The sequence below is a fragment of the Anas platyrhynchos genome, chromosome 4 (assembly GCF_047663525.1).
Source record: "Anas platyrhynchos isolate ZD024472 breed Pekin duck chromosome 4, IASCAAS_PekinDuck_T2T, whole genome shotgun sequence".
Classification (NCBI taxonomy): Eukaryota; Metazoa; Chordata; class Aves; order Anseriformes; family Anatidae; genus Anas; species Anas platyrhynchos.
This window is the reverse complement of record NC_092590.1, coordinates 33,994,763-34,020,746: the sequence shown is the minus strand read 5'-3', so window position 1 is coordinate 34,020,746 and position 25,984 is coordinate 33,994,763. Positions and strand designations below refer to the sequence as shown.

The 25,984-nt window shown below is 36.9% G+C and overlaps 2 protein-coding genes and 1 long non-coding RNA gene across 16 annotated transcripts in view; 2 read left to right on the top strand and 1 right to left on the bottom strand.

The window, feature by feature from the left end:
• Nucleotides 1-1,829: 1,829 nt before the first annotated feature.
• On the top strand, nt 1,830-14,640 carry TDO2 (tryptophan 2,3-dioxygenase). Of its 2 annotated transcripts, none has more exons than XM_005016551.6 (12): nt 1,830-1,935; nt 2,568-2,673; nt 3,848-3,938; nt 4,822-4,892; nt 6,589-6,716; nt 8,521-8,707; nt 10,002-10,109; nt 11,066-11,177; nt 11,290-11,347; nt 11,866-11,945; nt 12,533-12,623; nt 13,833-14,640. In XM_005016551.6, the coding sequence occupies exons 1-12, from the start codon at nt 1,913-1,915 to the stop codon at nt 13,984-13,986; spliced, it is 1,209 nt and encodes a 402-aa protein (XP_005016608.3). In that variant the 5' UTR covers nt 1,830-1,912; the 3' UTR covers nt 13,987-14,640. The 2 variants fall into 2 exon arrangements, with proteins under 2 accessions (XP_005016608.3, XP_005016607.1); XM_005016550.6 differs by lacking the exon at nt 1,830-1,935 and adding an exon at nt 2,093-2,245.
• A 49-nt stretch (nt 14,641-14,689) lies between these two features.
• On the bottom strand, nt 14,690-24,765 carry CTSO (cathepsin O). 3 transcript variants are annotated; one of them, XR_003496993.2, is made up of 9 exons: nt 24,377-24,765; nt 23,366-23,471; nt 22,227-22,360; nt 21,527-21,694; nt 19,940-20,061; nt 17,686-17,849; nt 17,150-17,242; nt 16,479-16,601; nt 14,690-15,143 (listed from the first exon to the last, which is right to left on the bottom strand). XR_003496993.2 is itself a non-coding variant. In XM_027456602.3 (8 exons), the coding sequence occupies exons 1-8, from the start codon at nt 24,617-24,619 to the stop codon at nt 16,567-16,569; spliced, it is 1,065 nt and encodes a 354-aa protein (XP_027312403.2). In that variant the 5' UTR covers nt 24,620-24,765; the 3' UTR covers nt 14,690-16,566. The 3 variants fall into 3 exon arrangements, 1 of the variants encoding a protein (XP_027312403.2); XR_003496994.2 differs by having other exon boundaries at nt 14,690-15,126; XM_027456602.3 differs by having other exon boundaries at nt 14,690-16,601.
• Nucleotides 24,766-24,799: 34 nt separating this feature from the next.
• LOC106016054 (uncharacterized) overlaps nt 24,800-25,984 on the top strand; it is a 270,464-nt gene continuing 269,279 nt past the window's right edge. For all 11 annotated transcript variants that reach the window (XR_003496990.3, XR_011809047.1, XR_011809045.1 and 8 more), the window contains exon 1: nt 24,800-25,397. This is a non-coding gene — a long non-coding RNA (uncharacterized lncRNA). The remainder of the gene's footprint in view (nt 25,398-25,984) is intronic.

Genomic DNA, 25,984 nt, shown 5'->3' with positions numbered 1-25,984 from the left:
CAGTTGTAAGGGTGTCTGCAGCCAAGCCTTAGGGCTCTTTCAGTCTGTGCTGTTGTCCACATTGCCAATGGACAATTTAATAATCAGGTGGTACGTCAGGCTTATTTTTTTTTTCCTCTTCTTCTCTGTTTATCATTACATACTTGTGAGGCCTTGCTGAGCTCATGTTAAGGCAGCCAGTAAGATGAATGAGTGATGGGACCAATCAGTTGAGAGGGCCTCAAATGGAGAGTCTGGACATGCTGGAAATACTGGAGGTACTCCCTAAATTGTGTCAGTCTGGCTGATTTGTTTCATCGACTGAAACTTGTCTGCTGCTGAATCAGAATGGGAGTTTGTATAGCTCTTGGTTCAGACAGTATCCTCAGCTAGATTTTGAGGGAGATTAGTAACCCTGAACCAATTAAGGGTAGCATTACTTCCCAAATAGGGAGTTAATGTTTTGTTAAGCACAGAGTTTAAAAGGGCTCTGAGACTTCAAAGTCCTTCCCCTACAGGGCAGGCAATGTAAAGGTTGCAAATCAGAGACCATTGCTGTGGTAGTTTATTATTCTCTGGGCCCCACAGGAGAAATTAAAACTGCACAAGAAAACAGACAGTAAATTCTTTGAGGTTAAGTGTCCAATATTTTCATGTGTCCTTGTTTGTTTGTTTGTTTTTTTGGTTTGTTTGTTTCTTTGTTTTTTACTGCATTCACACTCTTTATTTCCTTTTGCCTTGAGAAAAAGATAACAAAGTTTGATTTTGCAGTGGATGTTCAGGCTGGATGTTTCAGCTAAAGGTATACAGAAATGACAAGCTAAGCCTTCCTTGCCCATGCCTTTGAGATCTGCAAAGGGGGCAGGTTATATTACAATGTTCGTAATAATGCTGTTTCACTGGAAACAGCACATTTTTCAGTGCTGAATTCCTGATGTATTCACACCAGTGCCCAGACTTCACCTTCATCTCTACTTGCCTGCGTCCAGAGCAGATGTACAGACAGATGTGTGTGGTGAGGATTATTTTACTCTGTCAGCTTTTACATCCAGAAGGAAGAACACCTTGACCTTCCTGATGGGGGCACCTCAGTGGTGTCCCGCTTTCCTTGTGGCCCAGCTGTATGAGAATACAGTTCTAAACTAATATTTGCATAGCCTGACATACAGCATCTGACTTAGCAGGGTATACATCCCATCACCCACGTGCCACATCACGTGGAACTTTTTTTTTTTTTTTTGGTGATGCCACTACTGTTAAGTGACTGGAACAGCTGAAGCCAGCACACAGGCACTGCTGCCCAGGGCAGGTCTTGCAGAGAGTGGATGCTCTGGGGTCACAGGGGCCCCAGAGCTTTGTTTGCAGTAAAACTGAGCATTAACTTTTTTTTTTTTTTTTTGGAACAGGCTGGCAGGCACAGAAGAAGTGCACACTAGTTACACGTTACTTCATACTGTGTTTGGCTGATGATTTACCAGAATTGAGTAACATTTGTCAACAAATGAGAGTGAAACATCTGCAGGAGGAAATAAAATCAAGGAATTGTCAGGAATTAAACCACTGGAAAAATAACAGGAGATTTATATGGCTATTTTTACTTGTTTTACTTAATCTGTGTGCATGTTTTGAAAATAAGCATATTATTTGAAAGCCTTTAACAAACCTTGTTCAGTCTGCCTTAGAGATATGTTCTCTTTCCCATCCCCTTCCCTTTCCTTTCCTTTTCCGTATGTTTCACTTTTTTAAAGTTCAAAGTATCTTGATGTTTTGATACAAGGGGTTGCAGGTTACAAACCCACTTAAACAATTCCCGATTTAAATATTGAATATTTTTTTTTATTCACACACAGGCCTCTCATTGACTCTACTCCTGACACCATCCTGAGTCCCCAAACAGCAACTAGTGGAAACCTTGAAGGAAAAAGCACAAAAAATGTATGATACGGGACAAATCAGGTATCTCAGTCATTCTTATTTTGATTGAAAAAATAATTTAAAAAAAAAAAAAAAAAAAAAGGAGAGCCAAACCCACATGAACTTATTGACCTTTGTGCCAAGGGAGTTGCTGTAATTATGGAATAGCAGGGATGGGCTGAGGGCTAAGGAGGAGAATTTGGGGGTTGGCCTGTGCAGTGAGGTAAGGTTATAAATTAGGTGGCTGCAGTGGATTTGGGCAAACTAACGGAGCATATTCCTCAGAGCACAGCTCAGCAAGTTTGGACATTGGAACTATGAGTGGGTGCCCCTTTGCAGGGAGCAAAAACCTGTGAGTCCCTCTTCTCTCTATTTTGCTTTAAAATATATAACTTTATATTAAAGTTTGGAGGGGAACTAGGGGTTATCAGCAAATACACTGCTGTAGCTCTTGCTAAGGGAGAAGACATTGTACAAGGGCTTTTCAGAGCATGTTACCAGCTGTTACTGTGGCAAGATGCATGCTTGGTGCGCTGTTTTTCTCACAAGACTGCTTTAGTGGTTCATTTTGCTCAAAACAAGGCATTGTTTGAATTTTAGATGCATCTCAATAAAAAGGCAGGCATAGTCGTAGATCCCTAATTAAATAGTTATTTGCTTGTTTTTCTTCTTAGATTTAATTTTAGCAAGCTATCTTTGGAAGAGGAAAAAGATGACAAATCACAAGAAGGGATGAATAAAGCCAGCAAAGGTGGACTTATCTATGGAGACTACCTACAAGTAAGTGCAAGGATTTGATTTTTACTGCCCTGGTCACTCTGAAGGTTTGAGCCAGGACTTGTGATTGACGCTTCTCCCTGTTGTGCACTGACAGCAGTCAGGCAGTCACCAAGGCAGGTCTCAAAGTGCCCTTTCCCTGCCTGAGTTCCCAGGTATACTTGCAGCACCAGTGCCTGACTCAGCCGAGATGGTTGCAGGCAGACTGTGGGATGGCTTCTCAAATTGCAGGGAAGCTGGGTATTTAGGGGGGTCAATAGGGAACTGCTTGTTCTGGCAAACCTCGGCTGTGAAGTGGTGCAACTCAAAAGGCTTTCACTGGCCTGACAATTGCCAGTTGGCAATTTCTCTACATGTCAGCAGGCCATGTGTAACTTCCCAGATTATTACGTGAAAGCCCAGAATATTTGGCTGGAAAAATACATTGCAGTACTCTTGGGTGCGATACAGAAAACAATCAAACAAACAAACAAACAAAAATCACTAAAAGTAATTAAGAAATATGCAAAAATCAAATGACATAAGTAATAATATAATTCAGACATTTCCTTTTTTTTTTTTTTTTTCTGATGACAGCAAGAACTGAAGTGAGTGCCCAAAAGATTTATTTGTTGATGTATGATACAGAACCTTGCAAAGATTTCTTTTAAAGCAACTAAGATTGTGAATTTGACTGAGTAAAAAATCAGTAACACCAGAACTGAAATAACTAGTACAGCCTCAAATCAGAGCTCTTGCATGGTTATGCTATTACGTGATTACACAGAATCTTACTATAGGACTTACGCTGCACTGAACATGACAGTATTGACATAAGGTCTGGAGAACGCACTGGATATTTGTTTCTCTCTCTCTCTCTCTTTTTTTTTTTTAATAATTAAAAACTCTTAAGATAGTTTTCAAATTTTCCTATTTGATGTACCAAATTGTTATTTTCAGGCAAGGTATTTTTAAAATTAAAAGATAATGCCTGAGACCATTTAGTCTAACTTCTCATATAACCTAGTATATTTAAGAAAAAATATTTTAAAATAAATATTTTCATTTATTTATTTATTTATAAATTTATTTAAAAATATTTTTTCTTAAATATTAGCTCTACATAGTAGGACTACAGTACGCTGTGGCTAATAGCAGAATTGAGAACTTTACAAATAGCCTTATTTTCATTTTTAAGCTGAACAAAATACTGAATGCTCAAGAGCTTCAGAGTGAAAAGAAAGGAAACAAAATCCATGATGAACATCTTTTCATTGTGACACATCAAGGTAAGTGGTTGGGAGGACTGAAGTGATGGTTGTCTGTCATTCTTGCCACAGGGAGTTATTTAATGCTGAAACATACTGCATGATTTTTTTTCACTTTAGACATAGCCACTACAATCACTCTGTCTTTTTATCTGCATTTGTGTGTATCCCTGTATCTTTTGTAAGGCACTAATCCACTCTATGCTTACGAAGCCACAATTATAAAATTTGGATGTGGAAAACCAAAAGCTCAACAGTTCTGTTTCTAGAGAAATTAAGGTGGGAAAATTCATTCTTGGCTTGAATAAAAGGCTGCTCTGCAGTTTATTGTAGTCAAGTCTTGTGTGTTGGCTTGTGCCTTCTCTGAAACTTCAATCCAACTGTTTAACCATCACGAGGCTTTCTAGAAGCCAGCACAATGGTTAGGTGCTCCCTAACTTCTAATATCAGACCAGTGTCTGCAAGCCATGTGGATAATATTTTTCTGTTGTTGATGGGAGATATTTAGATGGCATTAAGATTGTAAGCAGCTCTGGGGAATACTGTAAGCAGAGGGGAATGCCGTAATGCTTTTAATGAAGTATTGGAGCTGAATTTTCTCTTTCTCCCTTTTGTAATCTGTATTCTGCACATCTAATAACTGACATGAAAAACATGCCTTAAAATTTGTTTACATTCTGGATGCTAGATTATTTCATGTAATAGTTTTGGTGACAGACAGCATACTTGAACAGGCAACACATTTGTGTATCAGTGCTTATTTATACAGTGGCATTGTTCACTTTACACTATTTTGCTATTCACTTTACTACCCACTTTACATCAAAATCTGAGAATTTTACTTCATTGCTATCAAGAAAAAAAAATGTTGAAGATAATGCTAACAATATCCTTCTTGTTGTAGCTTATGAACTTTGGTTTAAGCAGATTCTGTGGGAATTGGATTCTGTTCGGGTGATCTTTCAAAACGGCCATGTAAGTCAAGAGCAAATATTCATTTTGGGAAAATCCAGTCCCCTCTTTCTCTTGTCTCTTTCTTGCCGGCCTGATATATATGTTTTTTTCTAAATCAACACGTGCTGTATTTATATATAAAAACAGTGCACACCCCATCCATCTCACACCTCCACCCCAACCCAAAAAATTTCTTCCTGATGTCTGCCTTTTACATAGATCACTCTCCAAGACCAGTTTCATTGGCTAAAATTCTCTCATACTTTCCTGCTAATAGTGGATAATTGTAGGAGCTAACATGGGTATAATTTACTGCAGAAAACCCATGCTCATAGGCAAAACTGAAAACAGAGCTAACATGTATCTTAACATTGAAATGTCACTTCTGCATTTCTTCAAGTTTTTGAAGTCTACATACCATTTTCTTCTATCCAATAACTACTATATGAAAGCAGAACTCTTTTTGGTAGTTTAGTTGTATTAAATCCAACAGAAAGACAATAATCAAAATCACAATGTACGATTGTCTGAGAATTTATTAAAATGACAAATATAGAAGAATATTTTTAAAGTTCTAAACATTTATCCAACATTAAACACACCTCATAACTAGATAACGAAGGAAGACTCCTCACCGAGTATTGTACTCACAGAAAAAAGGCAGACTGCATGTATTTAGAGAAATGCCTTGAATACCTTGAATAACTACCAGAGTACCTGTATGTGAAGAAAATCTAGAAGTAGATCAGACTTTCTTTCACAAAGAAGTAGCCTTTTCCTTATAATGCTCAATGAGAATGATCTTTCTTGTCATAATTTTGTTGGCTTTTTAGTTGAAAATTGTATCAAAATATAACTGACCATAATCGTATCTCAGTAGAATCATTTCTCATTATTTATTTTTGTGATAAATGATTGCTGCCTTATAATCAGAATCTGAAATGTCAGTGTTAAAGTTGAGCACACAGCAAGATGATTACGGAAATGGTTTTCATTTTTCATTTTTGTAGTTTGATATTTCCTTGTTGTGTGCCCTGGTCTTAGAGGTAAACTTGATTCAATTAAAATTAATAGGAATTTTAGCAGATTTCCCTTGAGCCAAAGCATTCGATTTATCCTTAAGAGTTCCGTTGTTTTCCATTTCATATTTTGTATTTCCCAATAGATGCTGTTTTTTGTTTTCTTCTGCTTGCTAGTGCAAGTCTTTGACAAGCATCTGTTTAGATGTTCTGTCCTGATATATCTCAGATTATTCTGCTTCTCAACTTCAAGTACTTTCTGCACTTGCCTTATGGCTTGTTCCCTCACAATATAGATTATAGAAATGTTTATAATAGAAATCATAATTATCATGTTGTAATTTATATCATTAAAATCATATTATAATAATTGTTTATTCTAGAAATGATTTTGGTCTAGAATTTAATTTCTTGTGGTGACTTTTATTTTAGTCAAAATACATGAAAGAAAAAAAGTCCACTTTGTAATGTGTCATTGTGGAGAGAAAAAAAGCTTTTGATCTTTGAAAATCACACTTTCAGTTTTCAGCTAAAAACAGGGCTTTATACTCAATATAAAATTCTGCTACTATGGATTTCACATGGAATGGACTTGGGATCTATAGTGATGCACAACAGTGGAAAGACATAAAATAAATAGGTAGAAGGTAAAGAGAATACCATTCTCTGTCTGTTTACGGTCTTTATTTTTTATTAAGGTAAGAGATGAGAGAAACATGCTGAAAGTTATCACTCGAATGAACAGAATTTCAATGATTCTGAAATTACTTGTGGAACAGTTCTCTGTTTTGGAAACTATGACTGCATTGGACTTCTTTGATTTCAGGTAAATACTTACTATATTTCTCCACAGTAACCCATGAGCTAGTAATTCTCATCCTTAGAGTAGGCTGTGAATTTAAGCAAGGTCTTTAATGTGCGCTGGCAGCTTCCAGTACCTGGATTGTTCAGCAAGGTGAGAACATGTCTGAGAAGTAGCTGTTATATTACAGTACAAGAATCAACTAAGAACCTGAGCTTGAATACCCAGCATAACCTGAATAGTCCAGCATACCCTGTAATGAAGTACAAGTTAACTGTTGGTGGTTATGTGTGTTACTGATAAATGTCTTCAGATAAAAATAAAAAGAATAGCAGAAACAGTAGAAATAGCTCTTGGTTCTGTTAACATCTTACTAGAAACTTACCACTGCACAGTTGCAGCCATGTTCTATGACAAATCATAAAAGTGTTTGGGTGACAGAAATGCACTCTCTGTGTATTATCAAACAGATACTTAAACTGTCTTGCTTAGGACAGTGTTTCATTGCATCTCAATGTGGGCATGCAGTGCTGGAAGCTTCAAGTGGCTGAAGGAAACATTGCTCTCTTCTTATTTCTGCCCAAGAATTTCTGCTCTCCAGTAGCTGCCCAAAGTATTGTCGCACCAGCTGGTTGGTAGCTCATCTGCCTTCTGCTCAGGCTTTATTTGGGATCAATTGTTTTGCCTCATTTCTCACCTGGCATTTCCTCTCGCTTCCCTCACCACAACTAGCTGCTTCCACTGCCATGCATGACAGCTTCATCCACAATCCACCATCTGCCTTTCTGCTTCCGTTCTGCTTGTGCCCCTGAACTGTCTGACTCATGAACATAGTGCTGTCCAACATCCCAACCTTTTTGTACCATTTGTACCATTTTCCCTCTGTCTTTTAATGGTCCCTAACTAAAAAGCATGTGAAACTACAATTTGGCTTCCTGTGGAAGTTTGAAATATCTGTCTTCTACAGCGAGGGAAATACATGGGCTAATCATTTCTTTTGAAGAGTTCTTGCTTCTGATTTTTAATGACACACCATATGTAATATAATAAGCAAATATAAGATCAGATCAATTACTTGTTTTTCCAAACCTTAGAATTTGCAATTCTAAGTGCATTACCATTATCTAACGACGTGGGATTTCAGATTATTTTTATATATCAGTTCTTCTAAAGTGGTCGCACAATTTAACCCAGAAAGAATCCTATTAATGAATCCTTCAGAATAATGTTCAGAAAAAGATTTAGTAGATTTTTATTTATTTCATTTTTTATTCATTTCATATTGATTTATTATTTATTTCATATTTTATTTCATATCTTATTCATTATTTATTTCATATTTTATTTCATATAAATATGAATAAATGAAATAAATAATATTAATATATTTATTTATTTCATACATAGCAATTATTCTGAAGTATAACAAGCCTACTTAAAGGCCGTTTACTGGTACTTGAGTGATGTGGAAATTTCCCTGATACCTATTTGGAGTGACACTGCTTATGCTATGTGGAAAGAAAATTATTTTCACTGATGTTTTCTCTTGTACAACATGTGTACATACACACACAGCTGCAACTTTAAAACACAATATAAACATTAGTGAGTATATGTCTGTGTGTATAATTTTATAATTAGAATATATTATACAAATGTTATAGTTGCACTAAACTACCATTTTTTTCTTAATTGGAAGCATGCCATAAATGTTTGGCCACGTATTTGATATTCTTCAAATGTGAAATATAGGTGAGAACCAGAAAACCCCATTATTGTAAAATAATATCCTGCATTTTTTTTATGTTTTTCTCTTCTACTCCCCAAGAGACTACCTAAGCCCAGCCTCAGGTTTTCAGAGCCTGCAGTTTCGCTTGCTAGAGAACAAGATTGGTGTTCCCCAAAGCCTGAGAGTCCCCTATAACAGAAGGCATTATCGTGATAACTTCAAGGGACAGGATTATGAATTACTGCTTAAATCAGAGCAAGAACCAACACTTCTGCAACTTGTTGAGGTAACAAAGTCTGTCTGAGAACTTGCTTTAATGTTTTCCCCTGTTCTCCAAGAATGTCCTTCATTGGTATCAGCGACAAATTCTTCTCTCTGGATAGAAGCAAACATGCTGGCAGCTTCCCAATGAATCACATTTTGTATGCTTATCAAATTTAGTATGAAGGAGTTGGTATGAAAAAGAGTTGGTAAGCCAACTGATTTTTTCACAGCTTCTGCCTGAAAAAACTGCTAAACTAGTATATGGCATTACAGAAATTTGAGTTGTCCAAGACTGTAAATGTACTGGTTTGTTTGAGTTTTTCATGACCACAAACCCTTTTCAAAAGAAAACTTTAAAAATACTTTCACTGTTAGTGAGCTGTAGTAAAGAGGCTAAAAACCAGAACATGAAAAATGCCAACCCAAAATGGAAAAGAGAAAAGATGTTTTAACAAGTGTTTCTTTCTCACTTACCTTGATTTAATGGTGTTGCCTCTAAGTTATGAATCACTCAAACATGGTGATTTCTTTAACCCCCTTTTCCTTTTCACACACAAACTTAACTTGCTAAAGAATAATGCAATATAAACCTCAATAAAAACATCTACCTCTATGTGACAAAATTATTCTCTTATTGGAATGATATGGAGTTATATGGAATCATTCCATTCATCTATTGACACCTGAATATATAAGAAACTCATGTAACTTTTCTTCATTAAGACTTTGTGCTATTAGATAAGGAGTAGCTAAATTAAATTATCTCTAAAGGTAGTTCGACCATACAGATTCCCCGTCTTTTTTTCTGCTAAACATTATTGAAAGGAAATCAGAGAGGAGGCTTTTCTAACGCTACATAAATTTGTCTTGTGTTATTGCATATTTTGGTGTAAGCTAATGGCAGATGGTGTGATCAGCGTTCAGCCTGACCTGATAAAAAATGGTTGTACTAGCAGATGGTTCTACATCTTCCTTCTGAGATTTATCTTTATGTTTATCATAAATATGTGGAATAAGACTGTATTCCTGTGTCTACAAAGGAATTGATTTTAACAAGACAGCTTTTGTCTTCCAACAGTAATCTTTTAATTTGGAACCTGTGGGTGTGTTTGCATGGCATCATTATATAGGTATAAAACTTCCATGTAGACATGCTTATTCCAGTGATTAGTACCTATACACGGGTTATTATATTATCCTGCTACAGTTGTTCTGGTTTATGTTGTAATTTTAGGGTAATATATTTGCATTATTAATACTTGAACACATTATTATTATTATTATTATTATTATTATTATTATTATTATTATTAAAGGCATGGCTGGAAAGAACTCCAGGACTTGAGGCAGAAGGATTTGATTTCTGGGGACAATTTGAAGTGAACGTTTTAAAAGGTTTAGAAGAGGAATTTGCCATAGTGCAGGTTAGTAGTGTTCTATTGATCCAACTATAACAAAAGACAGCTGGAAAATCACACATTTTTGACTGGCATTTTGGCCCAGTCATGGTTTTTCACTCATTTTACTTAATCTTCAGCAGCCTGTGTTTACAAGAAACAGGAAAATTACAAACTTTTCCTGGATATCTGAATACATTTATAATTTGACATCCAAGAACTCTTAAAATATCTAATACATGAAATGATTGCAAAAGAAAAGGGAAAGTATCAATGGAAGGTCTGAAATCCATTTTACTTAAACTATGTCACCTTGAGTGCTTGTATTTGCAGTTCAGAGTGAAACTCCACAAAGTTTGGGCCCATGACCTGTGAGTATAGAGTGTCACTATAAAGTGGCTATTTTTATTTAACAGTATATGGCACTTTGCTGCTGTGTGATCATTTGAGTTACACTGGCAAATAAGCACGAGAAAATACCAAAATACTGTGAAGTAGGTATAAGTACATTTTTAATGAAAAAACACCGTAACATAAGAACTCATTAAGTTCTTGGGAATATTTTTACACCTTTCTAATTTACCTAGCCTTTCTATATACAATTTTCTAACCCATAGCTGTGCAAAGGTGTTTTCTTTTTGCCTTGAAAATGAAGAACTAAAATAATTAGGTCTCAAACTAATTAATATTAGTTGTTCCAAGGCCTCTAGACCTAAAGAAAAATGATAAACTGCCAGTTTGTTTGCACATTCATTCATCTGAGCTGTTCTGACAGCTTATTAATTGCACATTTTGTGGCAATTGTGTTTTTAAAGGACAGTGACTCAGTGACTTGTCTATCTTCTTTGGAAAATATACTTCATGCATTTAAAGTGTAAAGTTGAAGGGTGTTTAGAGTAAAAACAGAAGTTACATCAAGGCTCACTAAGGGCCTGATTTCCCCTACTGAATTCTAAAAACTCCATTTGCTTTAAATATTAAAGGCCAAACCAGAATCAGAAGAAAAAGAAGACTTCTTATCTGAATTCCAAAAACAGAAAGATGTATTACTTTCATTATTTGATGAAAAACGGCATGAACACCTGCTTAGTAAAGGTATGTTCATATATTCATATATGCTTTGGGTTGTTTTTTTTTTTGTATACAATACATACAGAATAATCACATCAAGAATCAGCAACAAACTAAAGATGGTTGTATTTTACAGGAGAAAGAAGACTGTCTTATAAAGCACTGAAGGGTGCCCTGATGATCTACTTCTACAGGTAATGCTAGAAGATTTGTCTTCAGTGCTTACTGGTAACAGGAGAGGTGAAGGTTAAAGACAACAACATAGGCTCATTTAGGTTGGAATGGACCTTGGAAAGTCCTCTGGTCCAATCCTACACCAAAACCCAGGGCCATATAGTAGATCCAACCTGAAAGTCAGATCAGGCTGCACAGGACTGCATCCTGTTGTGTTTTGAATACCCTCAAGGATGGAGGTTCCACTGTCTCAGCAGGTGTTTCTCCTCGGGCCCAAACTAGCAAATGCCCTGTTCAGGCTGTTACACAAAGTGACCTAGAAAGTTTTAGATTATTTTTCCAATGAAGGAAAAAGGACAGATTAAGACTTACATGTAAGAAGTATTTGTTAGAATATCTACTGGTATTTCAATACTGATTTAGGAAAAATATACATTGAGTGTACATTTTGCATTGCTGTTTTGCATTGCTGAAGTGGTATTTTGAAAAATAAAGCACATTATAAGAGATCTTACTGTTTCCTCTTTCATTTTCCAAGAGAGGAGCCTCGTTTTCAGGTTCCCTTTCAGCTTCTTACCTCTCTTATGGATATTGATGTGCTCATGACCAAATGGAGATGTAAGTTGCAATTTTTTTACTCCGATATTCTTTTAGATGCAAGTAAATTGTTCTATTTCATACTTTCTTAGACTAGTTATACCCAGAGTTTTAGAACCAAACTTCTGAGTTCTTCCTTTAAGGATATATATATATATATATTTTATTTTGGCCAAGAAGAAAGATGAACAGCTTCCTCTGTGGTCGTTAGACACATAGGTAGAGCTATCAATTCTATTACATGCTTTAAATTAGGTGAGCAATTTTAAGGTGCAGCAATTTATTTTCCAATGCCTTCCAAATCCTCATCATGACAACTCTTCACATGCAAACATTCCTTCTGTTCTTTCTGTACTTAGACAACTATAATTGAATGTATTAATTCTGTACGAGCAGAGCACAATGATGTATAATAGTGTATTAATTTTGTATTAACAATCATTTTATGTTAGTTGACTAAAGAGTGGCATAATTTACCCCTGCATTGCTTAAAACCTAGTAGCACATCTCTCTGTGATCTTTAATATTTCAATGATTCACCTTGATGTGACCTTTTGTTTCAATCTTAACACTGGCTATTTGCCATGCCCTTGGTTTGTGTGACTTAGATAACCATGTCTGCATGGTGCACAGAATGATTGGCAGCAAGGCTGGCACAGGAGGCTCATCAGGCTACCACTATTTGCGCTCAACAGTGAGGTAAGAATAATGTATTTTCCCCATTACTTACAATAACACAGTTTGTAGGCATTGTACTGCCAGGAGACAGATTTCAGACAGCTCACTGGAGGTTAGGGGGCTGTTGTTTCTCTTTTGGGGCTCTGTCATTTCCTTCTCTTTCTGCCTGTTGTGCATTTACTTATCAGGTTGACATACGTAAACTCAAAACCTTCTGGGGTTAAAGGGCTTTGATCGCTCATGCAAAATGCCATTTATAAGTCTCAAGCAAGGGATCTAGGCATTACCGTAATAGAAATAATATTAATTCTGCATCGTTTAGCTCGTGCGCTATCCAGCCCAAGTTAATTAGGTGATACAGGTTGGAAATGAGTCCCGTCTGCTGTGCAGCTAATGACATTTGCTTTACTCCTTAGAATGACTCTAAGTATATAAACTAAGGTACTGAAATTTAGGATTTAATATATTCTGAAAGCTGATATTAATTAATACCCTCTAGCTGTGCAGGCAAAAAATCAGAAACATGTTTCCTTCTGTTGGATGAAGCAGAGAGAAAATTTAAAATTCCTCTTTTAATGGATGGTTTGGGCCTGAATGCAGAATTCTTACACAAAATTTGAGAATTCAGCTAGTTTGGTTTGAGCTTTTTAGGCTCAAATGTGTCCTCATTATGTCCCAAACCACATTATGTCAAAGAACAAAAGAACACTTGAAATATCTTCTAAGAAGACCTTCTTTTAGGATTGTTTTCAAACAGAAATAGCACGCAGCCAGTGACTGGCATCTATAGCTGTGGGCAATGATTCCTATCTAAAATATTATAATACAGTGGGGGAAAGAAAGTAGGCAGGTTATATTGAATTCAGTGAAGATGGCTTAAAATTCAGGGTTCATTTTCTTTTCAACAATCCTTTTCACTTTTTCTGAATTTCAGGTTAACATTCTTCACAGATACATTCCCCTTTATACCTACTACAAGAGTGGAGATTTGGAGGTTAGAGCCCCTGTAGTCTGCAATTTTAGGAGAAAGATGTGGATATTTCCCTTTAAATATAATTTAATCTGCTCTGCCCTAGAAATAGTACAGGACTTTTATTCTGAAATATTAAGGAGAAGGATGGTTAGTGCAGAAATCGTCAATAAATGAGAGGGAACAATTCCTGAGGTTTTGGAAATTATGGCCTCCTATGCCAACACAGCAATATTAATTGTTTCAATTATCTTTTTCAGTGACAGATACAAGGTGTTCGTGGATTTGTTCAATCTTTCAACATTTCTAGTGCCAAGACACTGGATACCCAAAATGAATCCAACTATTCATAAATTCCTTTATACAGCAGAATACTGTGACAGCTCCTATTTTAGCAGTGATGACTCTGACTGAACCTTTCTAGACTGTGGTTGCTGTGAAGAACTTGAGAACTTCTATCTTGACTGGTGCTATCCCTCAAGTATAGCAAGTGTTCTCATGCAGCATGGGTGTGTAAATATTTATTTATGTATGACAATTATGTGAATAGTATGATCTACTTATGGAAGAAACTTAACCGTTTGTAGAAAAAATAATCTGTATTGAATTACGCTATGTTAAAGCTAAAATGATAACCCAATTCAAATCAGTGGCCAGTTTAACTTAGCAGAAGTGTTGAAAATTGTTGAAAATACAGCCCACACTTATGGAAAGGGAGCAAATTATAATGAATTATCATGATCATGTCTTATTTGTACATATTTTTATGTGTTAGTTTGCCTAATGGCTTTTAGTAATTTAATTCTGCAAGTCAAAGATATAATTATTCTCATCAGCTTCAAAAGAAAATTAATTTCTGAGCAGTAGTGGAATTTCAAAAGGAATTTTGGGTTAAGATTTTCAAAAGCTATATTTTGAAAAAAATATTAAGTCTTCAATCTGTGGAAACCCAAACCTCCTGAATTGTGTTACATATGAATGTAAATTCCTTCAGTAAAAATACTTACTTTTAAGAATAGTAGATATAAGTACTTACTTTGCACTTTAAATAAAGCTGTATTAAAGCTCTTCTTTTGTTAAGTTGTCTTCCAAAGCAAGCACAGTGTTCAAACAACAGTATGGCAGAAATTTTAAGTGATTTTATTCAAAATATCATTGAAATAAGAATAAAATTGATATATAAAAATGAGGTGACTTTGGCCATAAGGGTATTGATACATGTAGAGCTGGGTCGTCATCTCACTAGTGGACTCCCATCTGTATAAATGCTTTCCTTGGAAATATGCATACACTGCAGGCCTTAATTTCTGTTGAGTTGTTCTGTATAACAATGCTTTTTAGGTACTTAGGCCTGGTTGTACAGCTTCAAAAGCACAGATGAAACTTCTATGTTTGATACTACTATAACAACATTACTCTTATTTATGTCAATTTAGAACTTTAGCTGTTTTTTTCCAGTTTGGGAAACGTGCTATTTGTTGTTTGTAATCTGCTAAGGCAATACTACAGAAGACTTCTCCTTTTGGTTAATGTGAAGTTTTCAGCCAGCAAAACCTGGTAAGAAGCAGAACCTGAAGTAGTGAAACATAGTACTTAGTCTTTTCTTTTTTTTTAATTGAAAATAGTAGAAATCCTTCAAAGTAGAATGACTAAAAAGACATTATTTACACAGACAATTATGAACATTCATGGCATCCGTTACAAAAGGATTGTACTACAGAGACCTATTTAATATGGTACAATGAGTGCAAAAATTACAGAATTGCTTCAATACTTTTCCTAATAGCACTTCATTAGTGATACAGGTAAAGAATTCCTGATGACAGAACACTTTAAAAGTGCATGTTCAGTTTTCAATTCTAGTTACGTTTGTCTCCAACTGCAGTTATACAGGTTAGCAAATCTAGGACCACTCTTTGGTTCCCAGCAAGTCTCCTGTGAGTTCAATAAAGTTCAATAATTTTGTAGGAAAATTCAACATCTACCTTATTTGGAGGTATATTAATTGCTGTCTTTTTAAAGGTAGAATATATATCAACACTCTACTGCCATCATTTTTTCTATAATAGACAATTTTTATTGCATTTCTGCTTTGCCACTGGTTCTACTGTTAGTCATGATGTAGTGAAGAGACTTGTGGAACTGACACAGCAATTAAAAGACAGAATAGTTGATTTGCAAACACTTATGTCCTGTCAAGGCACAGGATTAAGCCACCAGAGGTGTCTTGTGTTTATTTAAATATAATTTCTGCTTGCTTTTCTATCCATCTAACAAATTAATTCAGAAGACTGTGATATTCCAGGCACTTCTAAAACACCCCCTACTCCAAAGAGCTCTGAATTTATATCTACACAAGAAAGGTGCCAGACTGAAATGGAAGGACTGCAGCACTACACTGACCCTGGGTGCTCAGGAAACAACTCTGACTACCCATTCCCCTCCTCTTTTCTTCTAGCTTTAGAGACAATGTAGAATTTCACAAAAAGGAGGAAGACAAAATGTCTGAGTATCTGGGTATCAAAGCATAACAGAGAGAATGTTTTCTTCCAACCTCCCCTTTCCCCACCCAATAAAACCAGACATAATCTCATGTTCTATGTTCATGGATTATACTCCATCACACTGTTGATTCAACTTCCTTATTTGTCATCCATTTTTTCCTAGCAAGATTTTTATGGAGTGTATTCTTCAGTATTGAGCACCTTGATAGGGTTTCACACTCACAGTTCCAATCCATCTTTTTAACTTCCTTCTGCACACTCTGTGGTTGATTTTAAGCCTTCTTATTCCATGAAAGATTTGATACACAATACACATTCCAAATAAAAACATTTCTAAAAACTCCTGCTACCCCATTCCTGTAACACTTAAAATCAGGACCTGCTCATAAAGTTGTTTCTTACTTTAGAAAAGGTTGCCTTGGAGTAAAATCTTCACATACAGTTTATGTCAAATGATTATGCAAATAAAGATCACTGTCTTTGGCCAGTGTCAAACAAATACTGATGAAACTGTATCTGCTATACCTGCAAGTGAATGAAAAACAAAAGAAAAAATGAGTTTGAGAAATAGAGACCTACCAGAAATAAGTTATCAGAATTGATATTCATGTTACATCCTCTCTCTTCCATATGTTGACAATATGGACAATAGGTAAATTGTTGGGGTGGGGGGCAGGAAAAAAAAAAAAACAAACAACAAAAACCGCTGCAACTCTTATTTCTTCATTGCCTGATACTATTTACAGTTGAGCTCTACCCTCCTCCCTTCTCTGCTTTCACGTTCAAAACTTTATTCTTTTTTGAGGATTCAGCATTAATGATATTTGTGTGGTGAAAATCAATCTAAACGTTGATATCCTCTTCCCCTTCAATCATACGCATTAGTAATGGACATTATGTTATATGGTTTGGTTGAACTAGCAAACACTATTTTTCTACCTGAACTCATCTACCCTCTCTTAAAACATAGCAATGATTTGTATTTCCTCTGTGAGGATCCCCTTATATCACTTTACTTACATATAACCCGGAATATAGCCTTTACCAATTGCATTGTTTTCCATCAGACTTACCACAGACATTGCTGCCTATCTTCACACGAACATAACCATCTATTCCCCAGGTACGTCCCCAGGAGTTCTGTACAATCCAGTAAGGGATGCTACCTGGAAAAGACATTTTCATAAACAAGAGACAACATGAGATTTGGGAAGCATAGAAAAAATAATAGTCTAACACTCTTTGATTAGCATTTTCGTGTCTCATAGGATGCTGATTAGATGACATAGTACAGACAAACCTACTGTTGTTCACAGAGAAGACAGAGCTAATACACCAGTGTTTAATAGACTGGATATATCCTCTGCTAGGATAAAGACACAGATACCCGTGTTCTTGACTTTACAAGGACATGAAGTCCCACAGAACCAAAGGAAAAGAACAGCCTTTTTCCTGGGATCAGACCTCACTTCCAGAACTGAGGTGACACCAAATCAAACAGTTCTCAAAAGCGCAACCAGTTGAAGCATTATGGATTGTAATCACTTGCCCTACAGGAGGCCAAGTAAGAGAATGCAAAAACCTAGAAACTCAGTTGATGGAAACATACCTGTTCTGTCAAAACCCGTGATAAGTACAGCATGATTTGCTCTCCCACTGGAGCAGTGATACTGTATGATCCCACCAAGATAATCCTGCCAGCTAACTGCATCAACTGTTACTGCCAGAGGACCCCAGTTAACAAGCATCCTCATCATTTCCTCTTCCTGGCCACTGTGAAAGAAGTGAGTGATAATGCAGTTAAAGTTAGCATAATAATGCAATTTGAGAGGTAGTAATCGACTTACGTATGATCTAATAATCAAATAATTACTTTTCCCTGTGAGTGCTACACACTACATAACATACATCAATAAACATGAATTTTATTTACAACGCAGTAACATAAAAGTAGGGCACACACTATGGAAAAGGTGCTGATCAAAAGACACGATGCTATTTAAAAAGTCTGGGTCAAATTGATGGGCAACACTAAACACCACATACCTTTTATGCACTGTTCCTCTCAATTAAAAATCTGCTTTGGACAAACCATTAGTCAACATTGTTATTGCCCATTAATTTTTAAACATACAGAAGTACGTTTTACATATTTTAGTGCATTGTTATGTATGTTGTATCTCAAACACATCAAAACACAGGACATTGCCAGTAACAAATATTTGCCATTAGCATCTGCTTATGTAATGTATTATAGGAGGAAATATTTATCATTGCATGGTATCTGTAATAACTAAGTTTGGCATACACAGAGTGGCAAAGTTATAATTGGTTTTAGTTCCTTATATGTGGCAGTAATTGGCTTCCTGATTAAAATTACATATTTTTTTTCTTGTTCAGTACGCAGCTGTATTGTACTGATAAAAATTAAAAATGTTTCTCAGTACAAAAGGCTAAAAAGCTATGAGTTGCGTTTACAGAATTCAGTTGACAATACTGTTTGCTAAGTCACAGACTGGAGGAGGATGTGGGTATGTAAGCAGATAAATACTCAACTAACTGAATACTTCCTAAGTTTTTCAACAAATTCCGATTAAAGTCATAGGATATACTGTTACTGACTCATGGTTCCAATTTAAAGACAGACAATTTAAAAGACCTAATTTAAAGACACTCACTTAAGCTTTCTAACTTGAACATAATTAGTGGCTACAAATTATTAGTTGCTGTAGTACTCACCACATCCAAAGAAAGATACTTTTAAGAAAATAACTCATGTTTATTGCTAAGCCCTTATCTAGATCCTGAAACAAGCCTCGCGCATACCTCAGTATTAAGGGGAAAGGTTTAAACATTAACTCTTTAGAGTCTCTGAATAAGTACTCCTATCGTTAAGACTCCAACAACAAATACGAGTGCCTTCACAGAAAAGCAGGCCTCATCTCCTCCCACTGACTACAAAGTCAAAACTTTTAATTTTGTTATTTTGGCATGCAATTATTTTGGCACAAAATTCTCCATTTAGAGATATCCTTGGGGTGCATTTTCCTTAAGAATACAGGAGTTTTTATTAAGCTTTGTTCACTTCATGATGCAAGTCTGACATTCCCCTGCCTTCAAAAGAAATGACAGTTCTGAAGGTCTGCTTATACATATGAAAGTACAATACTGGTAATAATTAAAACAAAACTACTATTCTCACTATTTTAAGAAAGAATCAAAGTCCCTTTTATGTAGGTGTAAAAATGCACAAAGGCATCTCCTGCCCCTGGGCAAAATCACCATCATCTGAATAGAGACAATCTAAATAGAGATGATATACAATTACTGAACCTGAATGAACAATAAGAGGCAAACTACCTCAAATGTGGAAATTCTAGCGGAGAAAACATAGGGGATGAGGAAAAATTGCTTATGCCATCCCTGGAGCTGTTTAAGAGGTATGTGTGTGCGGCACTGGTTTAGCTGTGGACATGTAGTGTTAGGTGGATGGCTGCACTTGACAATCTTGAAGGTCTTTTCCCACCTAAATGATTCTATGTTTTTATGATTTAGATGCTTTTATGCAACGGGGTTCAAGCAGTTTTTCCATGTTTTCACAATCATTAGCTGAAATTTCAAAAACTTTAATAAGAAAGAATATAAACATCTTAAAGCTAACAATGGCCTGGATTCTAAGGTTACAGTTCCTTGGAGAAGAATATTTATGACTGTAGATAGTTTATTTCAAAGAGATTAGTACCTCTGTTTTAATCTCATCTAAAAAATCCAGTGGTAGTAACAACTTGCACAGTACCACATTAATCAAAACCAAATTATCCCAATACAGAAACTAGCAAATAAAAAAAATTGATAGTAGTTACCTGAAATCGTATGCAGCAAATCCTGTTATTGAAACTCCAAAATCTGACTGACCAAAATAATGGCACAGTCCTGTCTGAGCTTTAAAAGTGTATTCTGAATCTCTCACGAGTTTTACTTTTGTCTGCAATAAGAGAAATGAATGAGAATTCAATGTGTCTTGACTTTAGCTCTATGCAGATCACACCAGGCATTGAAACCAGCCACAGAACTGACTCAAAATACAGTATGTTCTTAGTGACATTAGAAATAAGAATATGATGTTGGGAGATAAGGTATTTATTATCTATAGTTTCTCTGTTTGCAGAGAGAGTTCGAGAAGGGATTTGGATGTTCCTTCATTCTCTCCAAATGACATTCACACATAAAATTTTCCTTTCTTTAGAACAGTTCAAGAACCACAAATATCCCATATACAGTTATACAAAAAATCTTAAATGAAGTCCAATTCTGCTATTGACTTCAAATATTTATGCCACTATATAACTGCATTATGGCTGCCATGGTTCAAAGTCCAGCTGCAAAGCTATTGTATCAACCTTTTGTACTTGTCTTCTGCAATACAGTATTTTGAGATAGTGTCTTCTCCAGTCTAATTCACTTGTAGGCCCTCTGCTGTCAGTCAAGAGGGAGTTTTGCTTTGGAGGAATCCAGATGAATATCCTCTATCTTTCTTGAAATGCAAACATAAACAAGTTATCTAGACTACTACTAGTAGGGATTATATGAATCTTTATGGGTAGAATTATAGAGTTCCTTAAAAAGAATAATCAGCCTTTTTAAAAAAATAAAAATAAAAACTGATGGATTCTTTTTATATTTTTGCAACTCAAACTGACTTCCTAGAGAGTACGTTTTATTTCAAAATATATTAAAATGTTTCCACTTACATGTATTATAAACACACGCTTTGCATTTTTAGAATGGAATGTACCAGCTATCACTAAAGTAGAATTCTTTTTCGAAATTATGCCTGCATTTTGATTGTTTCAGGTTGCAAGTGATACAAAGATAAACAAGGTTGATTTTATTTTGAGATCCCCAAACTTCTGTATGATTTTACAGTGTTTGTAACATAACGATAGAAACTTGAAAACTGAAAATCTCTATCCCTCCTTTTCCCCAGATGTTGGTGCCCAAACCAGAAACTCAAATCCACATAATGACACTTGGATCAATGGCTCCTTCTACATTGGTACTGTATGTCTGTTCTTTCCATTGATTTCAGTAGCAGTACTGCACCTTTCAAGTAACATTGTTCTCAGACCTATAAGCTGAATTATTATATTCACAAGCAACATATATAGATGCTGAAATTCAAATCATTTCAATTCTGTATGAAGCAATGCTTAATTCTAGACTAAATACATAGATGTATACATATAAATACATGCATACATATATGCATATAAAACTATACGTACACGTAGCTCATCCAATTTTTATATGAAAGTATATGTATTTTATATATGCAGGTGTGTGTGTAAAGCATACACTGACTCTTCCCCATCATTTTTCCCCAGTAAAAGAAAAAAAAAAGCCAATATGAAAATTTAGGAAGGGTTCATAATTTATGAAAAGTTTCAAACCTGATTCAGCCAGCTCAGAGCACTTATAGTGGATCCCCCGCTGCAACCATAGTTATTGTATGAACAATCAATAACCTGCTGCACACTGAGTTCTTCCAGGTTATTTCTTTTAATTGCATAGGCAGACTCTATACCACCCACAACACTGAAGGCCCAGCAGCCTCCACACTGGTACAAAGAGAAGGGAAATAGGAGAAAAAAATTAAAAAGTCAGCTTTGTTTTTGAAGTCTGATATGGAGAGAAAAAAATAGTTCAAAGCGTTTCCCAAGGCTCTTCATTTTAAATCATCATCATCTTAAATCAATATTTTTGAAGTCTTGTTAAGTTTCTTTCTTAGTGCCTTAAATTTTTTTTTTTTTTTTCTCCCTCCTGTAGTACACTGTGAAAGCTAGAAATGCATTATCAGGATCTTATTTTAAGGATTCCTGACTCGTTTTTGCTATGATAAAAAACAGCCCTTTAAAATAGGTCTGAAGATGCTTTTTACTGTGAGATATGTATTTTCTTAGTTAGAGACTGTCTAATCCCACTCTGCACGTTACTCTGTATATGTTCAACTAGCCATACTTGTGTCAGCGCTCCAAGAGCCTTGAGGCAGTGCTGATCCTTTCCTTTCCTTCATTGTGCTCTGCAATGTACTTGCTGGAACTGTCTCTGAGCAGTACTTGAGAATCAGGAAAGCAAAACACCAGGACTTACTGTTTGCTGATTTCTCACTTCTGCAATGACCTTCTTGTCCCTCCAGTCAAATTTCTTTGGCAAAGGTTTTTCCTTTCCCTTTGGCACTTTTATGTATCTGGGAAGTTTGTGAGGTATGCTTCTTAAGTAAATAGCTAAACACAGAATACAAACATTTATAAATCTTGTAACACAAAAAAAAAAAAAAAAGAAAGAAACACAAAAACAACTTTTTTTTTAGAAGCCATAAAGGTAAACTTTATCTGTAATTACAATTGTGAAATTATATCTCATTCTCAAATCCACAGAGAAATTAAATGTCTTAAAATACTGATCATACTCCAGAACAAATTTGAGTATGCCTACATTTCTAGAAAGAACAGAAATATTCCATGTGAGAACATGAGTACGGAGTATGAAGACTTACTGAAGCTAATCAATAATAAATAAGTTTTATTGGAATGTTCACAATATGTAACTTACTGAAAATATTACATTATTTTAGTAAGAAAAAAAGGAACAAAATAGATGAAAAAATAAAGATTTTGAAACACACTCAAGTTGTAAGTTTTTCACTCAAGAAAAAAGCTCTTTAGTTATCTAAAATCAAAACAAGGTTTGAAATCACTGCAATGAATAGTATGGTATCTAACAGCAGACTTGAACTGTAGAGTGAAAAATCAGGTTAGGTAACAGAGAAATCTCAGTAAAAAAGAAAAAAAAGAAGCTGGCCATATTGTTCCCAATAATCATAGCTATAATTGCACAGCCTTTGACTGATGAGCACTGTTTGGATCGTAGCCCATTTTGTCTTAGGATTGGGAAAAGGAACTTAAGACTACTGAAGAACATTGACTATTTTTCGCTTTTACAACTGTTGTAACTGAAAATGGTCTTAAGGCCCTGTGAGAAGCAAGAAAGAAGAAAAAGTCTGCATGCTAAATCAAAGTCAGGCTCTAAGCTATTCAATCTTGCAAGACCAGAGAAACATGAAGAGGATTGTTGTATCCTTCAGAAGTACTTACAGTTTGGTACCAGACATTGTAAACTAGCTGATTATCAGCACTGGAAGAATCTGTAAATGTGAAAAATACAAGGTTCTGGAAAAGAGTAAGAAAAAAAACAATAGGAAAGATATTAGCAGCAGCCAAAAACTGTACCTTTGAACTCTTCAGGAAATAGGTGAGAAAACTGGTTTATTCCATAGAATGCAGATGTGTTATCATTTGATGACGAATTCAGAAATCTAACTCTTTTAGCGCTTTCCTAAAGAAAAAACAAAGGTATTGTGGATATTATTAAGTTACCATTAGTGACAAAATTGTAAGAGCAGGAAAAGGTTACAAACAGTAAACATGAACTTGGATAACAAGACAGCTGTTCACCTCAGATTCAACCCAGCTTCATCCTGTATTCCTATCAACCCAAAGCCATGACTAATTTCAACTCCAAGAAAGATACCAAGAAACATTTTTAAAAGCATAGAGAAGGAAGGAAAGTGATTCAAGGCAAGCCAAACAAATAAGCTGAGAACAAATTGTGTCAAACCCATCTGATGCCCTTCTTTGACAGCTCAGCTAACCTTGTGGTTCAGAGATATGTAAAAACATCTTGTCTTTCTTTAGATTAGATTTAATCCTGCCTTATGTTTGTACAAAACAAAAGGGCTGTACAAGGGCCAAAAGACTTTCAGAAACCCAAACTTATCAGGAAACCTAGATCTTTGAAAAACAAGTTTCTGAAATATGAGAGCAAGGCGATCTGACCCCCCTGCAACTTCTTCTGACAAAGCTCAATATGAAGCATGAAAAAGGTGTTAAGACACCTTCTCCTCTGGGTATGCAATCCAGACTTCATCACGCACCCTTCAGCAGAAGGCACCGCTCGGCCCATGCTGGTTTATGGCACAAGGGGGGCAGGATCGCACCTTCAGTCCCACCACCACGAGCAGCCACCGACCCCCCGGGGGCTGGCAGCAGCCTGGCCCTCAGCCTCCCTGCCCGGCCAGAGCGGGCACCCCAGCACCAGGGCAAGGGGGCACCCGGGGGGAGGCTGACACCTCGCGTCCGAAACGGGGAAGGAAGAACAGCAACAACTGCTCCTTCCTCTTCCTCCTCCTCCTCCTCCTGCCTAGCGCAGATCGCGAGGGTAGGGGCGTGCAGGGCACCTACCCGCAGGGCGGCCGCCACCGTTTCCCTCTCCCGGCCGCCTCCATCCCACCGAGGATGTCCCGGCCCGCCGCTGCCCTCCTCCCCACGCCAGGTGCTAACGGGCAGCTGGGCAGCGGCAGTAGCCAGCCATAGCAGGGAGCACAAGAGCCCCATCGCCGGCAGCCCCATCGCCGAGAGACCCCAGCGGCACCCCACTCTCTGCCGGCTTCCCCGCCGCCGCCCCGCCCCCGGCCGCCATGTCATGGCGGGGTGGGGCCGCGGGGGGACGCCCCCTGCTCGCCGCAGGGCTTGCAGTCGGGCTGTTTATCTGGGGAGACGGGGGTCTGAAGACTTTTGTTTTTTAAGCCTCTACCGAAACGCAGCCCCCGCTTCATCCCGCAGCGGGACCCTACGAGCCCACGGTTGCAGCCACCGAGAGGGGGGACAGAGAGGGCGGAGCATAAAATGGCCGCCGCCCCCCAAGGGGCAGGGCGTGCTGCTTGAGGTGGTCCTGGGCTGGCGCTGCTTTCGGGGGTACTGGCTCGGGTCCTTTACACCAGGGGTTTTCCAGCTCCTGGAAAAAAACTCGTGTTTTGGGGGTGTGAGATGAGTGTGAGAGGCTGTACGAGAGCCGTGCCGTGCAGCAGGCAGGCTGTGCCGGCGTGTGAAACAACAGCTGCAGGCTTCAGGGACAAAAACTAGGGGAAAAGAGGAGCTGAGCATTCAATTAACTATGAGGTAGAAAATCAGTAGAAAACTTTCCCTGAGAGGAAAACGAGTTGATACGTGCAAACTGGACTCTTATTAGGAAGGAGGAGTAGCTACTTCCTTGAGGCAGCTTAGTTTGTGGCCTTTAGCATGGGAAGGCTTCATTGGGGTGTGAAGAGTTACAATGTATTACAAAGTCAATCTCCGCAGCCTTTGATATCCTGTACATGTGTTACAGTAGAAGAAAAACATTGAAAAAAAGTAACTGCATGTGCTCATGCCAGCTGCTCTGCTTCTTTAGAGACTATTCAAGTGCTGATACTTAGGAAAGCAGGTTAGTGTTTGGCATCTAAAGCTTTTTGTTATGCTGGTGTAAATTAACAAAATTCTATTTTGTTTATTTCCATTGCTAAATGCTTTACATATTTAATGTTTGTAAATAGAGTAGTTCTGTGTTTAAACATAATGTATTATTTTCCAGTTACTTTTTCTCCCGCCATCTTGCTACAACAACACAAAAACATACGCGCCCTGTCCTGTGGTAGCAGCAGCAAAACGTGCAGCTCTGAGTTTACTAAATGCTAAAAGTTTAAGTTACAGAGCGGGAAATGTTGCTGTCACAACTATGTTGTATAACACCAAACTTTGTGTCAGTGTGCACTCTGTAGAGCATTGCACCAATACCTATTTTTTGTAGCATGTAGCATTTTACTTGGTAACACAAATTTGAAAGAAAAATTATAGTGTATGAAACATAAGATGCCTAAATGTTTAATTTCTAGACAGGTAGATATATACAATCTTGGCAAGCAAAACACAAAAATGCTAACAGTTTCAAGCTAACAGCTCTAGCGTGTGGAGCTGGATGCAGGGTTGGTTGGGGAGGGCCTACAGCCCAGCTCGAGGTCTCTGAGGCAATGC